Below are 12,147 nucleotides of genomic sequence, written 5' to 3'. Positions count from 1 at the left end.
AATTTATTTTATTTTTAAGTAAACTCTACACCCGATGTGGGGCTCAAACTCACAACCCCAAGATCAAGAGTCACATGCTTCACTGACTGAGCCAGCCAGGTACCCCACAGCTAGAATAATTCAATCAATAAAATCAGTAATGATAACATGATTATTACCAAAGAATAAAATAAATACCCAAAATCTATATTGATACAAATAAATTTCAGAATCAATGAATGGAAAATACTGATGGTGGATAATTGACAGTTCTTTCTTAGGAAAGTATTTAATAAATGTAAAAGGAATAAAAATTACAAAGCCACCATAGAAAAACCATAGTTAGGGGCACCTGGGTGGCTCAGTCGGTTGAGTTTCTGACTTTAGCTCAGGTCATGATTTCACAGTCCGTGGGTTTGAGCTCCGCATCAGGCTCTGTGCTGACAGCTCACAGCCTGGGGCCTGCTTTGTATTCTGTGTCTCCTTCTTTCTCTGCTCTTTCACTGCTCACACTCTGTTTCTGTCTCTTTCTCTCTCTCAAAAAAAAATAAATAAAAAAAATACATATATATATTAAAAAGAAAGAAAAACCATAGTTAATGATTGTTACAGGCAAGGCCCACCAAGAGATACTAAATTTAATGGGTAAAAACTTAAGGAGAAACAGGATATTTGCATAATCTCAAAGTTTCTCAACCAAAATATTTATTTATCACCAAAAGAAAAGTAATAATTTTACAGTGGAGAAATGTGGCAGATATCACCAGGAATAAGATACCGACATGGTGTACCTGTCACATGATACACTGAGAGGGTACATGACTTCTCTGGTATTTTCCCCAATATTGTGTAGCCTCAGTCTAATCATGAGAAAAATCAAACAAATTCAGTTTCAAAATAACTGATCAGTACTCTCGAAAATATCAAAGTCATGAAAGACAAGGAAAGACAGGAATTAAAGGGTACTGATACAGAAAAAAAGATATTAGTAAAAAAACTAGTGAGATCAGAATAAAGTCTCTAGTTTATGTTATTATTCCAATGTTAATTTCTTAGTTTTGAAAATTGTACTGTGGTTATATAAGATGTTAATATTAGGGGAATCTAGGAGAGGCTTGTATATCTCTGCCAAATACCTCTAGAAAGAAAGTTTTTAAAGTTTGCTATGACAAATATAAACTTTTTGTCTTTTAAATTTTATTTTGTCCTATTTATTGTATCTTTTCATTTTGAACTATAAAGTTTTCACATTGTTCTTTAATTATAGAGCCCAGATCTGTAACACTTCAAGTTAAACTTTGATCTTTGTATATACAATATGTTTTGGTCAAGAGTGTTATTTTGATTCAGCTATATCTTTGTAGAAACTCCAAATGTATAGATATAACTCATTGATATTGATTTAGTCACATTTTTCTCATAGAAGTTTAGGTTTTGACTTCGTCCTTTTGAGAGCTAATGTGCATTTATGTATTTATAAGGAAATCTTTTTCTTTGCCATTTCTTGTCAGCCTTCAAATATGGATAGAACCAAGCCTACTTACACCTTCCTACAGAAGCAAACTAGCGGTTGCTACTCACTTTCTATTACATCTAATCCAGATGAAGAATGGCGAGAAGTCAGGCACACGGGACCTGTTCAGAAGTATGTACTATCATAGGCTGTTTGTGATAGGTAGACACATTAGTAGTTTTCAGTCATGTTGCTGATTTTAAGTAGTTTGACTTTTTCTTTTTAATTGAGGTATAGTTGACATACAATATTATATTAGTTTCAGGTGTATACCATAATGGTTTGACAATAGTTTGCCTTTGTAAATGTTTTGAGTTTTATTCTTAAAAAAAATTTTTTTTTTTACATTTATTTATTTTTTGAGAGACATAGAGAGACAGAGCACAAGTTGGGGAGGGGCAGAGAGAGAAGGAGACACAGAATCTGAAGCAGGCTCCAGGCTCCGAGCTGTCAGCACAGAGCCTGATGCAGGGCTTGAACCCACAAACCGTGAGATCATGACCTGAACCTAAGTCAGACACCCAACTGACTGAGCCACCCAGGCTCCCCAGTGTTTTGAGTTTTATTCTTACACTGATGGTTAGTGATAGAAATAATAATTTTTTATTTTAGAGAAAGTTAAAAACATTTATTAAGAAAACAGTCAGTGCCATTCCATTATTTTTAGTAAAGTATGCCTCAATTTAAGTACTTTGGAGTTTATCAGAACTGTCTTTTCTGAAGTTGCTATGTTACTCATATTTCCTCTTTTATATGTCTTCTTAGGGTGGTCAGGCAGAATAGGGATTCTGTGCATGTAAGGTTGACTTCTATTCTTCTGTGTGATTCCTTTTTTCTGTTAAAAAAAAAAGCAAGTGAAAGAATAGGATAGAAAATAGCCAATAAAATACTATCATATTAGCATTTAAAGTTTTCACATATTCTTATTTGATTTAAGTGCTTTGGTTGCCTAGATTAAATCAGTTGCAGTTGACTCCATCTTCTTGAATCTTTCTAGTTCAAGAAGTATAGTTATACCTTTATTTTTTGCCACATTTGTGCAGTGAGGACCATCCTGTCTATTCCAAGATTATAGTTGGAAACTCACAACTGCTCTTCTGAGTTTTAAGAAAAGGTGCCAGAAGAAAGATGCCTAATTAGTTGTCATTTGTTTCCTACTTCTTTCTGGTTGTGTTATAATTACTTGTTTCCTATATTCTGTTAAGTTTTACATTATAAGCACTTTATTATAAGCAAACTTGCTTCTCTGCTCCCTTGTTATTTCTGTATTGTTCGGCTGTTGGTGTAGACTAGCCACAAGTAGAAGAACATAGTTTTTGACTGCTTGCTCTTTTGAATGGAAAGGAACTAGTCTTGGGCATTCAAACTTAGAGTTGGAAGGTAGAGCACAGGAAAATCTTTCATGGTTTATTACATCAGTGTGTTGAAAGTTAAAAATTGTGCAGAAGAGAGACATCTTAGATGGCATTATAACTGAGACATAACGTATTGGTTAGACAAATATGAGACTAGGTCACATGGGAAGGACTGGAAACGAAAAGATAATGGAAGTACTATTACTAGCTTCTGAAAATAAAGGAAAATATAATTGCTTGTATCCTGTCAATTATTTTTACTCTGTACATTATAGTTATTGAATACACTGCCCTAGTATTGTTCCATATAACAAATCTCTTTGATACTAGAATTTTCACTACCAATGTGTTTTAACTTTAGTTTTACTTTTTTAAGGTTGATTGTATATCCTCCACCACCTACTAAAGGGGGATTAGGAGTAACTAATGAAGATCTGGAATGCTTAGAAGAAGGAGAGTTTCTTAATGATGTAATCATTGATTTCTATCTTAAGTAAGTACAGTGATGAATGATCTCATTTGTTTTATCAGTTTTGATGTGAACTTTAAACTGCATGTCTATCACTGAAGTATTTTAACTCTAGCTAAAAGTAACCTGCCAACAATTCAGATTTTAGAAATTTTTGCCGGGGCGCCAGGGTGGCTCAGTTGGTTAGGTGTTCGACTCTTGATTTCAGCTCAGGTCATGATCTCACAGTGGTGGGATTGAGCCCTGTGTTGGGCTCTGCGCCAACAGGGTGGAACCTGCCTGGGATTCTCTCTCTCTCTCTCTCTCAAAATAAATACATGTTGAAAAAACTGTTTTGTTTGCCTACCGAGGTTTTCTACAGTTGACTACTTCAGTTTGTATATACTCCAGAAGAGTTGCTATTTTTTGTTTGTTTTAGTTCTTGTTTATTTGTTTATTTTTTTAATTTATACTTCTTAACTGTTGTATTACTGTGGTGAAGGAAGTATCTAAAAATTACAGATCACTTTGGGAAAGGAAAAGAAGCAACCCTGTAGTTATCTATTCTGTCTTCAAGTGCTGTAAGAGTTACCTGTCATTTAAAAAACACATATCACTATGCCATTAAAAAATAATTTTCAACTTTGCATAGCTTAGTTGAAGGAATAGGTAGGAAGGTTTTATAAACTTTGATGCAAAGTTTCTAGCCTGCATCTTTCCTGAGTCCTATTGTTTACGTATACTAGCCTTATTTCAGTCACTCAGGCTCTGAATCTCTATCACTAGCCCTTCATCTCAGATACTGTACATTTGACCTCTAGAAGTTTGATCTGGGTCTTTTTTAATATCTTATACCTAGGGCCTCCATGAATTAGGAGGTTTTCCAGCCTGTCTGGTAAGAACAGGCACTATTCTTGTCACTGGCTCATTCCCTCTCATCTTTGCAGGTAGTTCTCACCCCAGCATTTTCCTCACACGCATGCAATGGTCATTCTTCTAAATACTTGAGGAGGACTCTGCAGATGTCTGGAGTTCTGTTTATCTACGACTCTTCCCTTTTTAGTATTCTGATCTGTAAATTCTAGCTGTCTTGGTCTCTCCTGACTTTCAGCATCTCAATGTGGAGTCTGCCACCTGGGTTACTCATTCCTGTGCTGCCACCTGGAAACTACCAAAACAGTAAACTGGGGCATGAGTGGAGCTCACCTTGTTTATTTCTCATTTCTCAAAGACCACTCTTCTTTGTTGCCTGATGTCTAGTGTTTTGAAAACTATTGATTCACATGTATTTTGTGTGATTTTTCGCTTCTTTCATCCAGGTGGGTAAATCTGGTCCCTATTGTTCTGTCTTGGCTGGAAGCAGGAGTCTTCATCATCATTGACTCTTCACCCTTCCTTCCCTATCTGCATACTCAGTTGCCAATTTTAGTAGATTCTGTCTCTCAAATTCATTTATTCTTTTTCTTCTGTCATCATGATTTCCTAGTACTTCTTATCTGAATTGTTATTCTGTCTTTTTAACTAGTGTCCTTGTATTTTTTATCTCTGTTTTCCTGTGCATTAGGTGTATTATGACCACCAGTATTCTTCTTAAACCACTCTATGAATGCAGTTCCCATTAGAAACTTAAAGTAATTTCTTATTACCTGTAAAAATGAGTTCAGACCATCTGGCTTTTGAGAGTCTTGATAATATGACACTAATCTATCTCTTTAGCCTTTTACACGTATTTCATAGTCCAGCAAAATTGAATTATAAACAGTTTACTAAACAAAGCCTATTCTTAGTCACTCTTCTGCCTTAATGCCCTGCTCTCTTGTTTCTTGGAAGACTTTCCTCTTTATCTCAACCTGTTGAAGTTTTATTCCTCTTTCATGGTTCCTCTCAAATGGTGCCTTCCTCAAAACTTTTCCTCATCTTCTAAACAGATATTACTAATTCCCATAATACTCCATTTGCATCTCTTTTATGTTACTTATAATATTTTTCTTTATTTTTTTAATGTTTATTTAATTTTTTTTTAGAGAGAGGCAGAGCATGAGCAGGGGAGGGGCAGAGAGAGAGGGAGACACAGAATCCAAACAGAATCCAAAGCAGGCTCCAAGCTCTGAGCTGTCAGCATAGAGCCGGATGTGGGGCTCGAACTCATGAACTGCAGGATCATGACCGAGCCGAAGTCGGACACTTAACTGATTGAGTCACCCAGGCACCCCTTATTTTGCATTATTTTAAAGTTAGTTGGTGATTTTTTTTTTTAATTTTAATGTTTATTTATTTCTGAGACAGAGAGAGACAGAGCATGAGTGGGGGAGGGGCAGAGAGAGAGGGAGACACAGAATCCGAAGCAGGCTCCAGGCTCTGAGCTGTCAGCATAGAACCTGATGCGGGGCTTGAACTCACAAACTGTGAGATCATGACCTGAGCCAAAGTCGGTCGCTCAACCGACTGAGCCACCCAAGTGCCCCAGTTAGTTGGTGATTTTATGATCATTCTTATTCTAAAGGTTAAGCATCTTATGTCTTTTTTCAAAAAAAATTTTTTTTTAATGTTTGTTTATTTTTGAGAGAGAGAGAGAGAGAGAGACAGAGCGCAAGTTGGGGAGGGGCAGAGAGAGAGGGAGACACAGAATCTGAAGCAGGCTCTGAGCTGTCAGCACAGAACCCGATGTGGGGCTAGATGAACGGTGACATCATGATGTGGCCCGAAGTTAGAGGCTTAACCAAGTGAGCCACCCAGGCACCTCCATCTTACTTATTTTTGTATCCGTATAATAGTGCCAAATTTATATTTGGTGAGATGAACTGGATCATATTGTTAGTCTTTATATGTTTTATTAGAATTAATGAATACAATTTTATTCCTAATTTATTTCCAGTAGTACTTTTCTATATTTCCTATTCACTAAATTACCTGTTTCTCTGTCTCATTGACTTATTTTCAGAGAGGATTCTAACTTTAGTGTTTTTTTTTTTAATAATTTTTTAATGTTTTTATTTATTTTTGGGAGAGAGAATGCAAGTAAGGGAAGGGCAGAGAGAGAGAGGGAGGCACAGAATCAGAAGCAGGCTCCAGGCTCTGAGCTGTCAGCACAGAGCCCAATGTGGGGCTTGAACTCAGGAACCGTAAGAAGATGACCTGAGCCAAAGTTGGATGGTTAATCGACTGAACCACCCAGGCGCCCCCTAACTTTAGGTTTTAAATGACTTTCTATTTATTTTTTAAATTAAGGTGTAACTTTCAAGTAGTAAAGTACATAAATCTTAAGTGTGCAGCTAGTGAATGTTCACAAATGTATGCACCCATAATATCATCATTTAGATCAAGGTAAAGAACATTTCCAGCACACCAGAAGCATCCTTTGTGTCTCCTTCCATGTAGCAAAGCCTGTCCATAACCACATTTAAAAAAATGTCAAGTTGTATTTGTCTTCTATGCTTTTTTTCTTAAAGCAATTACAAGGTCATTTCTGAATCTGCAGAGATTCAAAAGCAGAGTTAAGAATAGCAGAGTTCACTAATATGAAGAGTTTAATCACTAAATGATTCAATTACAAGCTTATGTTGAAGAATTGTTTTAGTAGAAATGGACTCAGGATTTATATATTGGACATATCTCACAGTAATTAAATTTTTTCTAGATTTATTTTAGGAGTGTCATGGTTTCAATCTTATCTCTGTGTGGTATTTGATTAATATTTCCTTCTATACTCACTCCTCTGGATTGTAAGCTATATGTCAGCATGTACTACCCCCCCTTTCCCCATTTTATGTCTCTAATGTAATTATGGTGCTCTGCACATGTTAGGAATTTGATAAGTAATTGTTAAGTAAATGAGTTAATAAGTGGGCAATTTCTGCTTTAAACAATCTTGATGGAAGGTGAGGTAAATAAAGAACAATTTTAGCTGGAATCTGAGCAGATTGCAAGATTGCTTTGAATCTAAGTGGTCATAAAAATGAAGATTTACAGAACACATAAGATAATTGGGGGAAGATTAGGTAAAATCTAAAAATAACTTACTGCTGTGGTTTTGCTATTTTACAGATATCTTATATTGGAGAAGGCATCAGATGAACTTGTTGAACGAAGTCACATTTTTAGTAGCTTTTTCTATAAATGCTTGACAAGAAAAGAAAATAATTTGACTGAAGATAATCCAAATCTTTCGTAAGTCAGTCTTTCAATGTACTTCAGTTTTAAGAGAAAAATATGCTGTGTTGATGCTCCTAGTAAAAAAAACTTCTTACAGTTTTTCCTAGAGTGATCAGTATTACCATTTGTGCAGGCCTTTCAGCTCTTTCTCACCCCACTGTTCTTTTCCCTATCAGAGGAGGCTGACTCTTGCAGGCTGCATTTCCAAGTGCATGTTCTGTGGGGGACACTGGAAGTTGGAGGGCAAGGGAGGAAAAAGTCAGGTTATTTCTTTGTTACCCTCTTTGCATTGGGCAGTGATTTTGGCAGTGGCTCTATTTCCTCTATGGGTCCCATCTTATTTATTTATTTTTTAAGTTTATTTATTGAGAGAGAGAGAGAGAGCACATGTGAGGGGAGGGGCAGAGAGAGAATCCCAAGCAGGCTCCACATTGTCAGCGTGGCACTCAACACAGGGCTCAATGCGGGGCTCAAACCCAAGAATCGTGAGATCAGAACCTGAGCCGAAATCTAGAGTTGGATGCTTAACTGACTGAGCCACCCAGGTGCCCCTATATTTAACTTATTTGATGGCTTCCTGTTCTATTTTATGTATATAGAAATTGATGGTTGGTACCATGCATTTAATCTTATGTTTTGTTTTAAGATTACTAGTCATTATTTGGCATAGCCACCTAGAAACTGATGAAATGAAAGCAAGTGGATTCTGCTGTGGTTTTAAATTTTAAAGTAATTTTTTAAAATTAGAAGTTACATGTTTGATCATATATAAAAGTAATATAAAACAGTGTTATATAAGTGGCATATTCCAGGGTAAGACATATATAAGGTACTAAGATACTATACTTCATATCTTATATACACATACATACACACAGTTGACCCTTGAACAACATGGATTTCAACCATGGGAGTCCATTTATATGCAGATTTTTTGGGATAAATACAGTACATGTATATACTGTAAATACTGCAAATGTATTTTCTCTTCCTTATGATTCTCTCAACATTTTCTTTTCTTTAGCTTACTGTATTATAAAAATATATAATACATATACCACAAAATATGTGTTAATTGGCTTTATGTAATCAGTAAAGCTTCTGGTCAACAGTAGGCTATTAGTAGTAGTTAAGGTTTGGGGATCCAAAAATTATATAGGTGGGTTTTTAACTCCATGGCGGGGCTCAGTTCCCCTATCCCCTCACAGGTAAATACTTAGGTTAATGCTTGGCCTGATATATATGTAATTAGTTATCACACAAAGAATTTCTACAAATCAGTAAAAAAATAAGAAGATAGCCACAAAGCAGAGTGGTAAGGGGTATAAATCTTAATGGTAAATAAATCTCTGACAAGAAACTCCAACTACTAGTGTAAGGGAATTGCAGACTAAATGATGCACAAACTCATTACTATGGATTATGAGATGCTGAGAGATCTGGCTTCTGCCCGTCTCCATACTCTCACCTCATGACATTCTTTCTCCTCACTTACCCTCCTTCAGCTCAGCCTTCCTCCTTTCAGTTTTCAAATATGCTAAGCTCTTTTCCTATTTTCTGACTGAAATTTCTTCTCCTGGCACTTTTTTTCTATTGTAACATGGTTTGTGATCATTGGTTTGTTTGCTTGTCCTAAGGTTAAACTTCATGAGGTCATGGACTTTATCTGTCTTATTTTCTACTCTGTCCCAGTGCCTTTTTCTCAGTGCTTGTAACATACTAGGAACTCAAAAGAGAATAATAATATATTTTATTGAATGGGAGAGAACTCTTAGACATATAATTAAAGATCTTCCAAAGAGTTAGGAACTGAGAATAAGAGATTATATTGTGTTTCCCATAACCTCTCCCATTCTCCTTGTTCCATCTAGTGTCTAATATATCAATCAAATAAGTCCAGTATGATCAGGAAATCAAACACCAACATAACAAAACAAAAGAAAACCAGGTGTCTATCTTTAAGATTTTCAAATGGAAAAGCAAATTAATAGGCTATGCACTATTTGAAAATAATTGTTCATAATCATTATAATGATTGGGTCATTCTGAAACAAAATTCAGTAAACATGTGACTTCTGATCATTTTATGAAGTTAAAGTCTACATAGTGTCTAATTCCTACCACCTTTTATTAGCTCATTCTAAATTCCATCTTCTCCTAATGTTTACTCCTGTGAGTATGGTTAGATATTCAGATGAATAGGGATGAGACAAAGATTTCTTTTCCTATATTACTTGGTATATAAATATAAAACAACTTATTTAATTCCTTGCATAAAAAGGAGGTTCTTGGGGGCGCCGAAGTGGCTCAGTTGGTTAAGCCTCTGACTTTGGCTCAGGTCATGATGTCACAGTTCATGGGTTTGAGCCCTGCATCAGGCTCTGTGCTGATAGGTCAGAGCCTGGAGCCTGCTTCAGATTCTGTGTCTCCCTCTCTCTCTGCCCCTCCCCTGCTTCAGCTCTGTCTCTCTTTGTCTCAAAAATACACATTAAAAAAAAAAAAAAATTCTTGGAGGCCCTGAGCCAGAAGTTACACACCACCTCTTTTCTAAAACTTTTTTTTAAGCAAGACTTTGAAAGTCTTTTTTTTTTAAGTTTTACTTTTTAAATGTTTATTTTTTTTTAATTTTTATTTTAGAGTATGAACAGGGAGAGGGGCAGAGGGAGAGAGAGAGAATCTTAAGCAGGCTTCATGGTCAGAGCCTGATGCTGGGCTTGATCCTATGACCCTGGGATCATGACCTGCGCCAAAATCAAGAGTTGAATGGTTAACCAACTGAGCCACTCAGGCACCCCCCTTAAAACTTTTTTTTGATATTCAAACTTGGTTTAATATCTTCCTTCCTTATTTTCCTGATAAGATAAAGAAACAATTATTTGTGTGTCCTAGTTCTTTTCTAGGTGGCTTTTCTAAATGCTATAACATAATTCCTTTGTGTCCCTTATGACACTTATATTTTAGACATGGTTTTTTTCTACCCTCTTCATTTTGTGAACTCCTTAAGGGCAGCGTGGGTGATTTTTATTATTTATTATTAAGAACCTAATAAATCTATGTTGAAGAAGTAAATGAAAGATGGATGAATAGTGGGTATTTTCAACTCATTGTCTTATAATTTCCTTATATGTAAAATGAAAGGAGATGACTGTCATCTTTAAAAAAATCTAAGAATATATGCCTCATTCCTCCTGTTAGCTTTAACACCTCCCTCATCACAGGTATAACATTTAGACAATTCTTTTAAGGTTTAATGATAATATTTTTATCATGCCCAGATGGAACTAAAGTAAATAAATAGGTTTAGCTGTTTACATACAGTTACTGAGCTATTTTTGGAGTCTATAAACCATTTTATAAATTGCTCCTTCTATTCTATCTATGACATTGTTTATAAACAGTCATTAAGTTTAACAACAATTAGAAATTAATGAAAGGAAATGAGTATTATATATCTTAATATGCGTTAAATATTATATATCTTGAAGAAGATGGTTAAGTAAACTGAATCTCACATTTTTCAGTATATAAAAATGACTCCTGAAATCTGTATCTTCAATTTTTAATTTTTTATATGTAAAATACATGTATCTTTCATATTCCCAGAATGGCACAGAGGAGACATAAAAGAGTAAGAACATGGACTCGTCACATAAACATCTTTAACAAAGATTACATCTTTGTGCCTGTAAATGAGTCGTGAGTATTTCGGATTATTTAAAAACAAAATTGGAGAGTACAGAAAAAAATATTTTGTGCATTTTTAGATTAATAATCAGTAAAAGGTATGGGTATGCATCTCGAGTACTATGTTTAAATTTTCCAAAGAAGTAGCTAAAACTATGAGTGACTATATTAGATTTTGATTTGGCAAATGGTCATATTGTAAATATAGTAGAAAAAATAAAAATGACAAATGCCCATAAGACTGTAATGACTGAGACATTGAATTTTTCTTTTTTGGGCTCAAAAGAATTTCTTACTAAGTAAAAGATGAAAAGATTTTAGAATAAACCTTAAAATATTTAAGAGAACAAACTGTTTAAGCACTAACAGAAAAAAGATGATGCTATGAGTTTATTTATTAAAGCAGTTCTTCAATAGGAAGCACTGATTATATGAAAGTAAATAAATTTGAAATAACTCAGATTTTACCCTAAGTAGTCTTACTACTCATTTAATTACTTTTGGAATGTGTGGTCCGTGTTATGTCAGATATTACAGTGTAGTTAATTGGTATGAAGTTTGTTTTACCCACTTTCTCAGCTGTAGATCCAAAACACATTGCTCTGCATTGTTTAGATTTCGTGTTATTAAGATTGTGTTTCTTTTTCAACAGATCTCATTGGTATCTTGCTGTCATTTGTTTTCCATGGTTAGAAGAAGCTGTATATGAAGATTTTCCACAAACTGTATCCCAGCACTCACAGGCTCAGCCATCTCAACATGACAACAAAATAATAGGTGGTAAACTTAATGTAGATACTGTTTTTAATGATGATGACAACAGTAGAATGATTATAGTGAACAATATGAGGTTAAAATATGGTATATATATATACATACATATATATGTATATATATATACATACATATATATGTATATATATATACATACATATATATCTATATCTATATATCTATATCTATATATATACATACATATATATATATATATATATATATATATATATACACACACA

The 12,147-nt window shown here is 34.7% G+C and overlaps 1 protein-coding gene across 7 annotated transcripts in view; it reads left to right on the top strand.

The window, feature by feature from the left end:
- SENP7 (SUMO specific peptidase 7) overlaps positions 1–12,147 on the top strand; it is a 155,891-nt gene that overhangs the window by 133,489 nt on the left and 10,255 nt on the right. For 6 of the 7 annotated variants that reach the window (XM_049628093.1, XM_049628097.1, XM_049628096.1 and 3 more), the window contains 5 exons: positions 1,491–1,624; positions 3,224–3,340; positions 7,340–7,462; positions 11,051–11,143; positions 11,784–11,908. In XM_049628093.1, the coding sequence (XP_049484050.1) occupies positions 1,491–1,624; positions 3,224–3,340; positions 7,340–7,462; positions 11,051–11,143; positions 11,784–11,908 (592 nt within the window). The remainder of the gene's footprint in view (positions 1–1,490; positions 1,625–3,223; positions 3,341–7,339; positions 7,463–11,050; positions 11,144–11,783; positions 11,909–12,147) is intronic. The other variant, XM_049628094.1, reaches the window with a different exon arrangement.

The sequence above is a fragment of the Panthera uncia genome, chromosome C2, assembly GCF_023721935.1.
Source record: "Panthera uncia isolate 11264 chromosome C2, Puncia_PCG_1.0, whole genome shotgun sequence".
Classification (NCBI taxonomy): Eukaryota; Metazoa; Chordata; class Mammalia; order Carnivora; family Felidae; genus Panthera; species Panthera uncia.
This window is presented reverse-complemented; position numbering and strand designations above follow the sequence as displayed.